Source organism: Malaclemys terrapin, chromosome 14 (genome assembly GCF_027887155.1).
Source record: "Malaclemys terrapin pileata isolate rMalTer1 chromosome 14, rMalTer1.hap1, whole genome shotgun sequence".
Lineage (NCBI taxonomy): Eukaryota > Metazoa > Chordata > Testudines > Emydidae > Malaclemys > Malaclemys terrapin.
Genome location: NC_071518.1, coordinates 22,790,364 through 22,808,271, shown reverse-complemented (window position 1 = coordinate 22,808,271; position 17,908 = coordinate 22,790,364). Strand labels below are relative to the sequence as shown.

The following is a 17,908-nucleotide window of genomic DNA, read 5'->3' as shown; positions in this document are numbered from 1 at the left end:
GGTGGTGCTAGTTTTTGTTTTAATGATCTTCACATTCATATAGTGAGTTCTTGTGTTTTGAGTCATTCCTATCAAAAGTACGTTAGCCTTGAACATCCACCAGAATTCAAGTTCCTGACTTTACAAAGTTACTATTTCCTTGTTTGAGGCTATTTTTTGCCTAATTCAGAATACACTTCGAAAGGGACTGCATTGCTCAGTGAATTGGTAATGGGATACAGAATCATTTATCTCTTAGGCATCACTTCAGAACTACTAAATAAAATTAGTAACCATCTGCTGGTTAGTTGACATATCAGAATATGAAATAAACAGATAGTTTCAGTCCACTTCTAGATACATCTCACTTGCTGCTCACTGGCATTCAGGTTGTCATTCTCAACAAGGGAGGTCAAAGGCTAAAGTGAGCATGAATGCTGAACTCTGTTTTCACACAGGTTTTGGGAACTGTAGGGCATTGGTGAGCTACCTTGGTAGAACAGGCGTATACTGCCTGTTTTGTGGATAAAGAAAAGACTGGTGTTACCAGTTTAGCACCTATCCACAGCATTAACTTTACTGGGAAGGGGTGTGTGTGTGTGTTTATGTGTGTATATACACGCACACACACACACACAAAATGTGGAGAGTTTGCTGTTATCTTATACTTGAGAGCAAAATGGGTATGCAAAACACTGCAAAAACCACCAGACTCATCTGGATGTAGTTTTTATTTTAAAGTGACAGTGTCAACTCATATTTGCAATTTTAAATGTATATTAACAATCCCTGTCCCGTAGCCAGCTATCTGCCTATATTTTTAATTTTATACACAATGCTGCTTTTGGGTGTGTGTAAGTGTTGCGAGCTGTTGTTTTGAAGGCCTTTGTAATTTCAGCCTGGGAGAATACATCTTTTAAGAGGAGTATCCTCCACAGAATCTTTCCTCAAGATGGTCTCCTACCCCCCACTCTCCAATATGTGCTCCAGGCATTGCCACCTACTGGCTGTTCCTTCTGGAGAAGAGGAACTGCCATGAGAGGGAGAGAATATATGGTCCAGATGCCCTGCATCTGAGGGATGAAGGGGTGCTGTTCCTGCCCTCAAGAAGTGAGGGAAGACATTGATCCAGGAAGTGTCTCTGAAGTGAGGAAGAGCTGGTCCAAGGTTGCAGGGTGACAACGCTTTCTCCTGTGGTGGAGAGTTACTTGTCTACAAGCTGAGCTAGGCAGTAGCTGCTGGACTTGTTTCCCCTTCCGCTTCTCTTCAGCTGGATCACAGCTGATGGCTAACACGTGCAACCGTCCCCCTTTGAAGTTGAAGCCTGAGTGAGAACCAGATATGGGAGATGAGGCTAGTGGGTGGGCAACTAGTACATCAGGGATAGGGTTAGTGTGGGGGAGGGTCTAGTGCTCATAAGGCCTGAATGGGTTTAGGTGAAGTGAGTGGTGTGGGGTCTGCCTGTGGCTTGTGTGTAAAGCGAGCTGGTCTGTGGGGTGGGTGGAAGGATCATAAACATAGTGACATGTCTACTGTAAACTTTAAGAAAACGGGATAAACACTTTTAAGAAACGTGTCTTAAGCAATATAATTTATTTACCACTAATTATTTACTCCCATTGCCAACACTCAGATTTTAAACAGTTTATTGCTTGCTGTTCCTATGAGTTATTGGAGGGAGACATATATGGCTTCCAGAACATTGACTGAGGATGATGTACCTTCATGTTGGTGAATGAGAACAGGAAGTGTGTGGATTAGTAAACAAACTCTCCCACTCTATAGGAGTATTGGCAGGTAGCAACAATCTTAGGCTGGAGACAAACAAATTTGATTTGGGGACAAATTGGGGTTTCTAAATAGGTGCTAGTAACACAACTAAATAAAACAATTGATATTTGAGTTGACTGTTCCTTTAAATAATATTTTTGTTATAAATCTGAGCAATGTTATACTTAACTGGGAAGTGAAAACATTTATGTATAATAAATAGTTACAATATTTTTATTTTAAAAACCTAAGTAGTAATATAGTATGACTTTTTTGTTTTCCTGTCTGCATCCATTAGTACTTAAGTTTTATGCCTCAGAACGGTTTTCTGGTTAAATATTAACCTGTTCTGTTTATTACAAGTACAATATTAAATTCAAACTGTGGTTGGGATTCAGATCTGGTAGTTTGAATGTTTATCATGTGTTTGTCATTAAATAACTGTGCTATAGAGTTTTGAGTCCTTCTAACCCTGGTTGAATTTTAATGTATTTGTTTGGCTAAGTGGTCATTAATGACCTCTAATTTAATTTTTAATAGTGGTTTTTAGCTGTTTGCTTTCTGACTTTGACAGGTACCTTTTGGTCCCCTTGCCTTCATGCCAGGAAAACTTGTCCATACCAATGAGGTCACTGTTCTGCTTGGGGACAACTGGTTTTCCAAATGCTCAGCTAAGCAGGCCATTGGCCTGGTTGAGCACAGGAAAAAACGTATGTATATTTATAAACAATTATTATTTTAAGAGTCAAAATTATTAGCTCCATACTAAAAATATGTAAAACTAGAGGACATAATTTTTAAGTATCCTTTGACATTGCATTTCTTTTAAAGATATATAGGTCTGGTAGTATGATTAAAAAAAAGTTTAAGTAGCTTTTGCAGTATTTGGTTTGATGAACTGACTTATGAAAATCTGGTTTGGAAATAATTATCTATGCAGCACAGTTCCATAAGATATCAGGTAAGAGTGGGAAACATGGTTTTTTGTTTTGTTTTTTTAAGCACTTATCAAAACTTTAGGCACTCTAAAATAAACAATTTTGTAACAATTTAAACTTATACCAAAATCCAGTTGTTGGTGTTTACATTAGTAAGCCAACACAAGGAGATGGTCAATCAGATGTTGTTCAGGTATAAAGTTAAACCTATAAAAACAAACACATCAATTCTGTTAAAATCACATGTTCACAAAACTTTCATAGTGAGGACTGTGTCTACAGACAGTCTCTTGGACACCACATTTTCCATTTGTGAACATGTTGACCACCTGTTTTTGAGCTCACCCTTACATATCCTCTCTGTAAATTACCGCAATTGCTTACATGAAATAGTAATAATAAGAAAATATTTATTTCTTTTAACTTTAATATGCAAATGCTTTATTCTTTTTGAAAAAAGTGAATCACACGCTACTTTTGCTCTTCATTTAATCTGTCTCTCTCACGTGTGCTACTTGCGTCCCTCTGCATGTTGTTCCCTGGCACGTGGTTTTCTTTTCTTTTCCTTCTCTGGACATGCTGCTCAGTTCCTTTTGCTCCATTCTCCTGGGAACACTACACTTCCATTGAGGGCAAGCAGATCAAGTACCACTGTATGCCCCTGTTTCTTTCCTCCTTTTATGTAGCAGCAGCCCCTAGTAAAGGTGGCTGATTGGCAGTTCATTGTCTCCAGCTAGTTTTACTTGTCACCAGACTCTTTGCTTTAAAGAGCCTATGTGTCTTTAGAAGAGTTTGGAAAGGGGGACAGCCAGCTATGTGATCAGCCAACTTTCTGGACCACCAGCAAGTGTTCTTCACACCACAATTTATCTTTAGTTTAACTTGCCGTGTTACAATATGAGCCTGAAATATCAGTGTAGATGTCAAAGAAGGAAAAAAGTAAACTTCAATTTTAAAATTGGCACTTTTTAGCTATGAGCTACTAATATATTTTTCAGATTAGCATTTGAATTATATTTTATATCAGTTTTACTTCAGAAAGTTTTGTAATCTGCCTTGTAATGAAAAGACATTCAGACACCAGTACTTTTCAGTACACCGCTCGATATAACGCGACCTGATATAACACGAATTCGGATATAACGCGGTAAAGCGCACTCCGGTGGATCAAAGCAAGTTCAGTATAATACGGTTTCACCTATAACGCAGTAAGATTTTTTGGCTCCCGAGGACAGCGCTATATCGAGGTAGAGGTGTACTTTCATTTGCCCTGGTTAGTTATCCATGTTCCTGCCTGTAGTGGAAAACCACAGAGGCTCCCCCTCTCTGTGTGATTTAATTTGTTTATAAATAGTAGGCATGCATGTATGAAAATACATTTCTTGTTACCTTATTTTAAAAAAATTCTTTATGAAGAGTTTTAACAAAAAAAGGTAATTTGTATTTCAGTTGTTTTATTTCTTTATCCTTTCTCTGGGGATCACATAGCAACAGTTTCCACATATCAGTGAAAACTTCCTTCTTCTTCACCATAACCTATGTTACTTAATGTGACTTCTGCTAGATCTGAGATCCCGTTTCCTTTTCTGTTATATCTTACCAGTGTTGCAGGATATTTTTGTCACCACTAAACTCAGTGAAACTCACTTGACCTTTGCATAGTAGATGTCTGATAACACCAAGTACTCTGCAAGAACACATGCACTAGTAGATGTGGGATTTTTTTTTCTGATCTTTTAAATTGCATTAGGATATGAACTCAGAAGTTTTAAGTTCTTTTGAAGCAAAATAGTGAAGGATCTCTAGATATAAGTACTCCATTCTGACAATGTCTCAAATATCACTTTTTGTCCGTATGATGGTTGCCAGTGGGAGGCTCCAAAACACTGATATTAACTAAAAACTTTCATTTCAAATACTAAGTACAGTGTCTGTATAAGAATCTTATTAACATACATGACTCAAAAATAGGAATTCTTTTCAGTTGATATAATCACCCATGAAAATTAAATACATGGAAACACAGACTTATGAAATTCCTTCAACCATTTTCTAGTCAGATGAAGCAACTAAAAATAGAATTGTAAATCATTTCCCTGTTTTAGCTTTTCTACTTTTTAAAAAATGTTATCTTAGATACATAAACTAATTGCGGGCTATTGGTATAAAATGTGAACTAACCACTGGTGACACTTATAAACATGAAAAAGTGTTACTTCATAAAATATTTTGTAAAATATACTTTACATATTGCAGTGCAGTTGTTTTAATAGGCTAGGTCTCATTGATTTCAATGGGATTTTTGTATGTTATAAAAGTGGCTTCATAATTTACAGTGTGATAAATATTGGCATTATCATTATATTGGTGCTTCATTGTTGGATTCCAATACCCCTTTTTTTTTTTTGTTTTGAACACAACATTTATCAGGACTAGGTCCATCCCCATGGGAAAAGAGGAAAAGCTGTTTCAAGGGATCAAACTCTTGCTGTCTCAAAAATGATGGGCAGTAACAGTAAAGTCCCAATTCAATAAAGCACGTGCTTAAGGCTAGCACATGCTTTCAGTGCTTTGCTGAGTTAGAATTAAGGTCAAATGGGCAACAGTATAGGAGAGATTCAAGCTGAAATCTCTTGTGATTAAAATGTGGGGATTTCTATTGAAGATTCTTTTCTTCTAGGACTTATACTTTATGTAATTGACAGTCTCATACTCATATTTCCAAACACTAGGATTTTTTTGTAGTACACCTCTACCCCAATATAATGCTGTCCTCGGGACCCAAAAAATCTTACCGCGTTATAGGTGAAACTGCGTTATATCGAACTTGCTTTGATCCGCCAAAGTGCGCAGCCCCCCCCCCCCCCCCCCCGAGCGCTGCTTTACCACATTATATCCAAATTCGTGTTATATCGGGTCGCGTTATATCGGGGTAGAGGTGTATTAGGTATTTTTAAATTAAAAGATAAATAGAATTTTTAACAATACAAGTTATTTTCTCACATTAGCATTATAAAAAGAAGATGCCAGATATGTCAGATGATACCAGCAGAATAGTGTCAAGATCATTAATATTATGGGTAAAAGTAGGATTTTTTTTACTGTTTGTAAGTTAAAACAATTACTTATACATTAAATCATTCCTTTTTCTCTTTACTAATAGCCTTTAAACTAGTTGTTTAAAAGAGATTGTTGGTAAAAAATGTTGCAGGCTCACCTTTTGTCTCTCTCAAACAGAGAAATGCCCAGGTACAACAGAAGAATTTATCAGTTGAAATGTATTTAATTTAAATGGGTGATTAAAGGATGACTGGTTCTGAGTTTTAAAGTAAATGGTTTTAACGGAGATAACTTCAGAAAAATACCAATTTCAGTGCATGAACTTTTGTTGTTGTTTAACTTTTGAGTTAGACCTTGAGTTATTCAGTAGTCTGATTAGTTGAAACAGATTTCAACTGTTATAACATAGGATAATTACTGTTCTCAAATGTTACTCTTTTCATAAAATATTGATCATGTCTCCCTGTATAGCATTTATGTGTATTGCAATAAATCTCTCATTTACTATACAAGTATACGACATCCCTAGATGTTCATTCAGATAGTTACAGAACTCTTTAAAAATCAAAACTAGATCTAATAAAGTTTGTAGAAAGACAAGTATATTTTTAAATTATTTTTTAAATTAAAATGTAATGAAATATAGTAGTGTATAAAATCTAATAATACAGGTAATGGTAACCACCTTACACACTTGCTCATGTATATAAATGAGAAGAAAAAAGTGAAGTAGATTAAAGATACACATATACCAAATTCCATTATAATAAAAGAAATTAGCTTTTTAAGTATGTCACAGTTTAGCACAACAATAATGCACTAGTAATTCTTTTTCTTACAATTATCTTGCTTAAGGTACTTCATAATATTTCTGTTCTCCTTAAGGCATGTCTGTATTGTTTCAGAATTCAAAGAGGGAATAAAGATTCCTTTTTGTGGATATGGGATTATACCCTTTACGTGTTTGTGATGATATAATTTAATTTCCTCCCTTTATCAGTAATCGCATTAATTTCTTAAAATGGGGAAATTTTCATGACAATAGTCCCTGTGATAGTTACTATAGAAAGAAATTAAATTGTTTTTCATGTAAATATTTGTGGATTAATTCAGTATGTTTGATATTCCAAGTGTCTGAATACTTTAAAAGTTGGAAAATTAAATCACAAGCACCACCCCCTCCAGGAAAAAAAAACCAGAAACCCCCCAAAACCCAACAACCTAGAAGTGGTTTATGGTGTTAAAATCTGTTGAATAAAAAGGAAAATTCTACTTAAAGAACTCTTGAACTGCTTAGTAATTGTGCTTCCAATATATGTAAGAATACCCTTGCAGTGTGATGCTGCAAATGAATTCATGAAATGAAAATACTGATTACATTAACATACAGTATTGTGATAGTACCCAATTGTAAATTGCAGTATGTAACCTTTAATACAAATATTTGTGTCAATCAAAATTGACCGATGTCTTAGATTGCAGTATTATACAGTGTTTTTCAAAAATCATTGTTTGTAATAAGATAAGACCAGGCAGATAAGAGAAAAGGCTGAATTTGTTCATTATCAGTGTTAAAAGAGAGAAAAATATTGCCTTTGATAAATAAATAAAATAAAAGCTTTCAATTTTCTGTACAAGAATAAGTAGGATCTTCAGGATCAACACCTTTATCGTTTCATCTGGGGTATGTGAAAGTATACTGTATAAAACAAAACAGTTGACATTTACTCGTCCACCATTTTTTTGGGAAAGGAGCATAAGAAGGTGGGTAATGTTATGGAAGAAAACTGTCCCTTGCTTTTCTTTATTAGCATTACAATATTGATGTTTTACTTTTAACTGTTAGTTTGTGCATCTGTCTGTTTAGATTGCAGAATTACAGAACATTTTTTAGCTGCTGCTTTTTAAAAAAATATTTCACCTGTTTATTTGATGACCCCTATCACTTCCTCATTTATTGTTGTTGTATAAGGAACTGATTCGGTGCGATCTTAAGGGCCCTAAAATTGGGCATCAACTCCCAGGAGGCATTCAGCTTCTCATAGGACCATGGCCTAAGCATTTTAACCAATGTAAAGAGGAAGAGAGCAAGGAGGAAAGGTTCTTTCCAGTCAGTGCTTGATAAAGTCAGACTTTCCAAATATCAGTGAGGAAGTTGTCTAAGGAGTTGTCTACACACAGTTTTTGTACCAATTTGACTCTATTTGTTTAGAAATCAATATACACCTCTACCCCGATATAACGCTGTCCTCAGGAGCCAAAAAAACTTACCGCGTTATAGGTGAAACCGCGTTATATCAAACTTGTTTTGATCTGCCGGAGTGCGCAGCCCCGCCCTCCTGGAGCGCTGCTTTACCGCATTATATCCGAATTCATGTTATATCGGGTCGCGTTATATCGGGGTAGAGGTGTAGTTAAATTGGTACATCTCCCTAGTATGGATGCCGTTATATTAGTAGATGGACCTAAGAGGCAAATCTTACAGATTCATTGTAATTGCTCAGATAAGGAGAAAATTTACCAATCAGATAAAAGGTTTAAACCCAAAAGGAATTTTCGTTCTCTTTGAAGATTACAACCCTAAAAAATGTTTGGTTGACTAGAGGAGAGTTTTGAAAAGCATCTAGTACGGTAGGTAGTTTTTCAAAGCTACAGATCTCATTTAATCTCAGTGACCAATAATAGTCTGTTGAATTAATACCAGTTTTAATTTTAGTTATAAACCAGTTAAGGTTTCTTAAGTGCCAAATCCACCCACACAAACTTTTAAAAGAAGGAAGTAACAAGTTAAAGGAACCTTCTTTATTGTGCTTTAACACCCACTCATCACATTAACTATTCTCTGCACTCTCTTCCAACTCCAACATATTAAGAAATAGAATACACTCATCAAATTGCAAAAAAAAAAAAAAAACCCTTAACTCCAACCTCAGTAACATTAGCATATATTTACTGTGTACGTTCCTCAGTAATGTTGGCATGTATTTATTGTATGTTATGTGTGTGTTATGTGTATGACATGATAAATTATTTGTTCATGGAGTAAATCACATTAACTATATATGATGAAGGGATCTAAACCACTAAATATCAGTTATACAGGAAGTTATACACTGTGGTTACACATCCAAACCAATGTCTCAAGAGGAGACTCGTGGCTGACTTTCTTAAATTTTCCTTCAGCATTAAGCAAATATACCTAAATCTATTTGTAGAAGGGTTTTGTGTGTTCACAAAGACCACGAAGAGCAAGGCAGAAAAAAGCAAGGCAGACCAGTTGATATAGCTCTAATCCATTTCTGCTCTGTCCTGTTTCACATAATTTAACCTTTCAAAGTAGATCAACCTGTTCTCACTATTCTTATCTCCTGCAGCCATTTAAATTCCAAAGTAACAGACAGAATCCAGTAGTAACCAAAATAATGTCTGTGGTTCCCCAAATCTTTATAGACAACACTCCTAGGACATTAACATCGAACACAGATAATTACAATTTGTATCCAGCCAAGTTAATTAACCCATTGAAACCAAAATGCACAGATGAGAATTCATGCCAGTTTGGCATTAGTATGTTGTCGTGTCTTGTAAAAATGGTCTTCAGAGGGCTTTATTTCAACATGATAAAATGCATTCTCCTGCTAAATTGTAATTTTTCTCCCCTTAAATCAGAGTTGTAAGACTAAACAGAGGCAGTATCTTTAAAAGGGCATTTCATACTATAATAGTAGGCTTGGAAAGATTAGATTTTTATTGGTAAATGTTGATTTCACTATAAACAAACAAATCAACAAAAAAAATTACAAAAAGGTAAAATAAGAAAAATGCTGCTTGAAAACTGACATTTTATTTTTGTATATTTTCACATGATGTAGACAATTTGTGTTTTTAATGGTTATAAAGCTTTAACTTTTTGAATCTCCGCATCTATTATTATTAAAGAATTATTACCTGACTCCGACCTTAATTTTGTGCAGCTGTGAAAATTTAAATCAGTCAAATAGAAAAAAAAGCTTAAAAACAAACATTGATTTTTATCCCTCAAAATTATAAACAAATACAAATCAAATTCTGCCAAGCCTAACTATAAACTAGGCCAGCTAAGGAATTTGTACTCATAAAGTCTATTCAAACTGATAAGATGGCTAAAGGCTGAGAACTAAATATAAAGAAAGCTCAGTTAGCCATTGGTTTCTGTAAATATTCACAGATTATGCAGAAGAAATCTACAAATAATATTTTTTGATTGTAGCAACTTTTTTTTTCCTTTTCTCAATTCTAGAAACCAGTCCTAGAAATTCCACCTTGTCTATAACGCTAAACTATCTTTACTGAGTTGTTTAACTCAGGACTTGTCTACACTGGCAATTAACAGCGCTGCAACTTTCTCGCTCAGGGGTGTGAAAAAACACACCCCTGAGCAGAGCAAGTTGCAGCACTGTAAAGCACCAGTGTAAACAGTGCCCCAGCGCTGGGAGCTTCACCAAACGCCCCTCATTGAGGTGGTTTTTTTAGAGCTGTGACCACACAAAAGCACGTTAAAGCGCTGCCGTGGCAGCGCTTTAGTGTTGCCAGTGTAGACTAGCCCAAAGACATGCAAAGAATATTAGAGTTCACCTGAAAGCCACATCAGCCTTCCCTAAAATGACTGAATGTGACAAAGTTGGACAACTTCTAGTTCAATCCTTCTTCAAACCATAGAGGAGCTTAAACCACAGAACAGGAGGAGGAGAAGGCTATGAAGCCTCACTTTAAGGACATGTTTTCTGTTAATGCTCATTTAATAAGGGGCTGCAACTCTTTAAATGGATTGTTTCTATTTAAATCTGGAGGATTTTAAAATTCAAATATATCATGGCCTGTACAAAGACTTTAAAAATGTATAAGGCCAAGTCTAAAGCACAAAATCCTGTGCTCTGCTTCAGGGTTACATGCACCCACCATTGTGCCATGAAACTGAGGCTTCATAACTAACAAACTCAAACATAAGAAAGGCCCTTCCTTTGAGTAATGGAAGATCTGTATCTTCTATCTATAATAGGAATCAGTATGGTCCAGTAGACTGACAACAGGACAGGGAACTAGGAACTGCTTTATAATCCCAGCTGTCCTGATTTATGTGTGGCCTAGGACAGATCACTTAAACTGTCTGTTCTTCATGTGTAAAATAGGAAAAAGTAATACTTATCTAGTTCACAGGAGTATGGTGTGGATTAGTTAATGCTTGTACAGTATTTTAAAATGTAAAGCACTATATAAGTGCTGAGTAGTATTACATAACAGAACAAACTGTTGCACACTAGTGTGGCCACAGAAAGTAAAATTGAAACCTGGCTTTCAAGAAATAAAGATAATCTAGACCAGGGGTCGGCAACCTGCGGCACGCGTGCCAAAGACGGCCCGCGAGCCGATTTTTGATGGCACGCTGCTGCCTGCCGGGGTCCTGGCCCTATTCAGCCTCCCCCTCACCGATTTCTCTGCAGGGGCAGGAGGCAGAAGCTTGGTCATGCCGGCAGCCAAGCTCCCCCTTCCCCGCTTCTTCCCACAGCGTGGTGCTTTCCTGCCCCTCCCGCTCCTCCTCCTCCCTCTCCCTGCTGCCGATCAGTTGATCGCCCGGGGACGGGGAGCGGAGCAGAGCCGCAGCGTGCTCGCTGCTCCAGGGAGGAGGCAGAGAAGAGGTGGGGATGGGGCCCTGGGGAAAGGGGTGGGGACGGTGCATATCCCCTCCAGCCCCCTGCTGTGAGCACCCCCACGAGCAGAGAACCCCAGCCCTCTGCCCTGACCCCTGCACCCCCCCCCCCCCACCCAGCCCCTTGCCAGCCGGGGTCCCGCAGGCCCCGCTCAGCCCGCTGCCAAACTAGGTGAACGGAACCCCAGGCCGGCAGCGGGCTGAGTGGGCCGGCAGTGTAAGATCAGCATTTTAATTTAATTTTAAACTAAGCTTCTTAAACATTTTGAAAACCTTGTTTACTTTACGTACAATAATAGTTTAATTATATAATATAGACTTATAGAGAGAGACCTTCTAAAAAACGTTAAAATGTACTACCGGCACGCGAAACCTTAAATTAAAGTGAATAAGTGAAGACTCGGCACACCACTTCTGAAAGGTTGCCGACCCCTGATCTAGATGAATATGTTGAACGATATGTAGATGTAGAGACAGTGACTGAAAACCAGTGGTGTTTAGGAGATAATTGAGCATCACATTTACTATGAATATAAAATAAAAGCCTGAAGAAAATTGGTCTCAAGCTAGAAATTTTGTATATTGGGGCTACCTTCAGGAACTGAAACACAGATGGAAACATTTTGTGCAGAAGCTATTGCCCACTTTCTTTGTTTTGGACTTGGAGGGTATTTTATATATTGAAAAAGCTACAGAATGTGTTGATAGGAATAAACTAATGAGCTAAAATAATGGATGTGAGAGGTGATTGTTGCAGTGTTTGTCACTGAGGAACAAGAAACTCTTGAAGTTGCTTTCAGCTAGATTTAGGATATTTTTTGGAAATAATACTTCAGCTAGATGTGTGCTGTAGGAAGAACAAATGTGGATCAGTTATCAGAGGAGGACCAAAAGAGTTGATTGGTTTGACTAAGATAATTAAAATATTTATCTAATTGGTCTTTATTTTAAAAGACCAATATGTTTGAAATATATATGTAAAAATATTTCCTAGTTTGACATTGGTACTATAGATACGATTTTGAAAGAACAACATGTCAAGTTTTCTTTGAAGATATTTTGCAAGACTAACATAGTGGACCCTTTATAAACTGTGTACTGTAAATAATTATATTTTCTAAGAACTTTTTAATATGGTATGTTAAATTTTACAAGCAAAGTGAGCATATAAGTGAAGTTTTGTGAAGTAAGATAGTCTAACAATGTTGGTAGTCATTGTGCCCCAGTTTTCCCATCTCCTATATAATTTGTCCCAGTTGGTGGTCACAATTTCTCCTCTGCTGACCCATTTATTATGATTGTTTATTTTTTGTATTATTATAGTGCCCAGGAGCCATAGTCCAGGACCAGGAACATGACCCCATTGTACTAGGCCCTATATAAACGTAGAACAAAAAGATCTCTGCACCCAAATAGCTTACAGTCTAAGTATAAGACAAGAGACAACAGTTGAATTCAGATATATGGGAGAATAGGAAGAATCAATGAGACGGTATTGGCCAGTATGGTAGGCAGTAGCGTCAGCAAACCAGCAACGTAACCCTAGTCAAGTTTTTTGTAGGCATCATGGCAGAGGAGAGTTTGAAGGATGATAATGATGTAGGTTTGTAGATGTTTACAGGGGGTTTCTCCCAAGTGTGTGGGGCAGCAGGGTAGAGAGCATGAAGAGGCTTATTTGAAAATGTAACACAAGTGATGGAGACTTGTCATGGGCAAAACCTGTGCATGTCCACACTATGATAGCGAATGAGAGATTATAGGTATGGTGGGGTAGACCTTAAAGTGCCTTGAATGTGAAGCTAAGCAGCCTATTATGTTTGATGAAACAAAGAAGGGGGATCCAGTGGTGGGATTCAAACGGGGGTGGGGGAAGGATCTAGCAATACTGTCTTTTCAGCAGCATTCTGAATGGATATGAGCAGGGAAAGATGACATTTGTCAAGACCAATAAAAGGATGTTGCAGAAATTGAAAAGTGATATGATGAAACCCTGGACAAGAGTGTTAGCTGTGTGGCTGGATATGAAAGCCCATATCTTAGTGATGTTATGCAGAAAGAATCTGCAAGATTTAGAAGTAGCCTGTATGTGAAGACCCAGATTGAGATTTGAGTCAAAGATGACATCCAGGATCTGAGTGACAGGCAGAAAGAAGGTGGTGGTGTTGTCCACAATCATTGAGAAAGAAGGTGGTATGGGGCAGGGGTTGGAGGGAAGTATTACGAGCTCTGTTTTAGCCATGTTGAACTTGACCTGACAGCTAGACAACCACGTGAAGACTCAGAGAGAGGCTGAGATTTTAGTTGGGAAAGAAGTGGACAGGTCTGGAGTAGAGAGGTAGGTCTCTGATTCTTCAGCATACAGATAATTACATTTATTTGGGATGAGATCACCTTGTTTCTGGATATAGTGGGAGAAGAGGAGGGGACTGAAGAGCGAGCCCTGCTGAAGCCCCACAGAAAGTTAGATGGGAGATGAGCAGGATCCTCAGAAGAGCATGCTGAAGGAGTGATTAGAGCTGTAGAAGGAGAGCCAAAGAGGAGAGAGTCGTGAAAGCCAAGGGAAAACAAGATTTTATCTTGTTTGGAATGCTTCGCAACTCTCAGGAGAGGGACAGAGAGTAATTTTTATTTTGAAAGCTCAACTTCCAACTCTGTCTCTGTAAGTTATGACTGGTTCATTCTGTAAACATTGTATAATTATTAATATGAATTTATACAGCATCATAATTTTGCATGGTGCTGTAATGATTGAGAGGCATGGCCCTTACTCCAAAGAATTGTCATAATAATGACCCCAATCCTTAAGTAGTTACAGTTGCATGCCTTCATCAAGAATCAGTATGAGAGAAACTATATGCACAATTATAATTCTTTGCAGGATCGGTCTCTGAACTAGAGAAATGTACAATAGAATACTAAAGATAACTGACAAAGGAAAATACAAGGAGAGGAATGAGAAGAGATTAAATGAATAAAGTGTGAGTGAAGATATTGTGAGAAAATTTTATTCTTTCTGATACTTTGAAATAGAGATTGAAGCCGAGCAAGAAAGGAAGTGTAAAAATCATAGGAGTAGAAGTCACCAGTGGAAAGGAAGGCAAAAGAATTAGCTTTTGAGTATGAATTTGAGGAAGAGAAGTGAAAGTGCTTAGCACACCAAAGGAGAGATGGATTTATCATTTTAGGTGTTAGAGCAGCATGAAAAGAGACCTAAGGGCAAGAGTTTGAGGAGGAGACAAAGGAAGAAACAAAACTAGAAGAGTTGGCAGAATGGAAGGTGGGGGAGTGAGGTAAGGAGCAGAAGATGTAGAGCAGTGATACTCAGTCTGAGGCTCGCAAGTTGCAAGTGGCTCTTTAATGTGTCTCCTGCGGCTATTTGCAGCATACAATATTAAAACACTGGGATTTAATCATTAACCTATCAGGATGCTTTTACTATGTTATTTACCAATTATAGTTAATAAAATAATAATACTTGGTCAGCCATTTTGCTGTGAGAATAATATATATATTACATAATATATAAACTAAATATTTCCCCTGTCACTGTTTAAATATGAATATAAAGTACTATACTAAATAAAACAATTAATTCACACTACTGTGACTCTTTTGGGTAATGTTGTTGGCTAATTTGGCTCCTGAACCATGGCGGTCTGAGTATCACTAATGTAGAGGGATAAGATCTGGGTGGATCTGGTTAAAACACCCAAAAAGGGAAGAAGAAGAATCTGAATTTTTTGTGCAAATCACAGTGAGACAGTGAAGGACTGGAAGAGGGGGATGACATAGTGAAAGAGAGATTATTTTAACTGATGTATTTTGGCTAGATGGATGAAGGTTTTGGGTAGAGTTCCATGGTCTAATGAATGTTATGTCTTCCATGTTGAAAAGCCTCCCTCATTACTTCAGTAGAATGTAACTGCTGTATGAGGTCATGGTCACAGAAGGAAAGATTATCTCTTAGGTAGATATGGGCAATCTCATGGAGGTCTTTGAGATCAGGACAGTTTACCTTGAACTTGCACTGTGTGTTGAGTGGGGAGCCAGTGCAAAGAGCAAAGCAGTGTAGTTCATAGGGCAGGTCTACACTACGGGGTTAAGTTGACCTAAGTTATGCAGCTCCAGCTACTTGAATAACAATGCTGGTGATGACAGATTAGGTTGACTTATTGTGGTGTCTACACCATGTTGGGTTGACGAGAGAGTTTCTCCCGTCAACTTACCTTACCCTTCTCATTCCGGTGGAGTACCAGAGTCGATAGAGCGATCTGCGGTTGATTTAGCGGGTCTTCACTACCCCCGCTATATCGACCCCCGGTGGATCGATCACTGCACTGTTGATCCACGGTAAGAGTAGACATACCCATAGTGAGCTTTGCTTAGTGCATAGGCTGTGGATTTTTGTGCTAGTTGGAACTTTAGTAGGGGCTTCATTTGTAAATAAAAGTTGCAGTAACCAAGCCTGGATTGCTGTGACGAGATCTGTGGGATCTAATTGGATGGGGTACAATCTTCTGATCAGTTGCAGTAAGCAGAGGTAAGTGGGCGTTTTTACTTTCATGGCTATGTGGGTATCAATAGAAAGGAACATCCAGTCGTTGATGTGCTCGCCTGGGATTTGGGACCTGGGTTCATTTTATTCTGCTACAGACTTCTGTGACATTGGGCACATCACATATTCTCTCATTGTCTCAGTTTCCCATCTTTAAAATGGGGATAATAATACCTCCCTACCTTACAGGGGTGTTGTGAGGATAAATACATCAAAGACTATGAGGCATTCATCCTACAGTAATGGAGGCATATAAATACCTTAGGGAGACAAACAGATGGAAATAACACGGAAGTACTCAACCTTCCAGGTTTGAGTAGAAGCAGTCTGGATTTACAAAGCAATTTACAGTAGAGTTTTGCAGCGTGTGGCTTTGTTCCACATGGCAGAAAAGTAGGATCTCTTTGCCTCCTTCACAGCATTGGATAAGACATCTTATACTTGTCTTGCTTTTTGTTAATGGTTCTGAAAGAGAATTTTAAAACAGAAAATCAGCTTATTTTTCCATAAAAGCTTCCAGCTCCTTCAGGGTACGTAGGACCAACAGGTGAAAGGTCTTTTAGAACCTCTTTTTGAACCAATTTATGCAATAAAACTTTTCTCCTGAAAAATAGTTTTGAGATGAACAAAGAGTGGAAGTCTATTAATGTTATTAGTAAAAGGCTTTAATGGGGCTTCTCTTTCTTAGTCTTAGTAGGGTTGTATTTCTTTTTCAGCCATTCTTTACCTTCTTCCTTTGCAAATTTATTTGTTTTTATGAAGATTTTTGAGCAAAAAGTGAAACTTCAGTGTCTAACATTTTCTAAGTTGCAGTTGAAAGATATCATCATTTAATTAACATAAAGTGATCTAGAAAGTAGGACTTCAAATGAACCAGTGTCTGAACTCGGTGTAGTTCTTTAAACTGATTTGCAAATGCAAATGCACTAGCCCAGGCAAAAAAACTAGTTGCCAGCCGTTTACCATATGAATGATTATTAAATCACTAGTGATATTTTACTTGACCATCAAAACAAAAATGCTTGATCTGAGTACATGGGTGAGCAGATTTTGGAAGACTCTCCTAAATATGCTTAGTCTGATCCCATTAAAGGGACTGTTTGCCTGGAGTCGCCTTGAATTTAAGAAAACTAAACAAAAGTCAGCTTTTTAGATTTAACTGTGTACATTATTTTAAATATTTGTCAAACAGCTTTCTGGTCTCCCCGATTTACATTTATGGAATATTGAAGGTAACTCTAAGGATAATTTTGTGCCAGTTGTTAGTATGTAAGATAGATAATATGTATAGTCCCCCTGCAGAAGTTGTGCAGATGAATGTAGAAGAAAAGAAGGCGTTCTTCAATTTTGGAAATAATATGTGCTTGCTTGAATTCAGTCTATAAAGCATTGTGCCAGGATCACTCCCATTTTTCTTCTTAAATAGTTCCACAGTTTGTATTTAAATTTGCACATAAAAGATCTTCAACTTCTCCCTAACGAATCAAACAGTTAATTTATGTTTATTATTAAGAATTTTCCATTCTGGTTTTAAGTAATTACCGATTTGTGCAGTTGTTAACTGCAAGCGTAGGAGTCCCCTTGTATCATGACCCACCAGTGTTAACAATTGTCCTTTTTAGTTTTAAATGAGATTGAATTCTTAATTTTTTCATATTGTATTTAAAAATTTTAAATTCTTTATTTTTATTTTATTATTTTCTAGGTTTCCTTTGTCTTGTTTTGGTTCTACTAGCTAGAGAATGCTACATGATGATTTATTTAGATATGTGCATAGTGAGTCTTATTGTTTACATTACGTCTTTATATGGTTTTCTGTACTCTCTTGGTTTCTGAATGAATTACTGTAAACAGTTTAGAGTTTGAAGAGAGTCTCCTGTCCTGAAAAATATTTGTTCTTTTTTTAGCTGTTACTTTCCA

General features: G+C 37.2%; 1 protein-coding gene across 1 annotated transcript in view; it reads left to right on the top strand.

Annotated features, from left to right (window-relative positions):
• URI1 (URI1 prefoldin like chaperone) overlaps positions 1–17,908 on the top strand; it is a 55,456-nt gene that overhangs the window by 21,102 nt on the left and 16,446 nt on the right. The window contains exon 4 of the mRNA XM_054048661.1: positions 2,324–2,459. Coding sequence (XP_053904636.1) covers positions 2,324–2,459 — 136 coding nt within the window. The remainder of the gene's footprint in view (positions 1–2,323; positions 2,460–17,908) is intronic.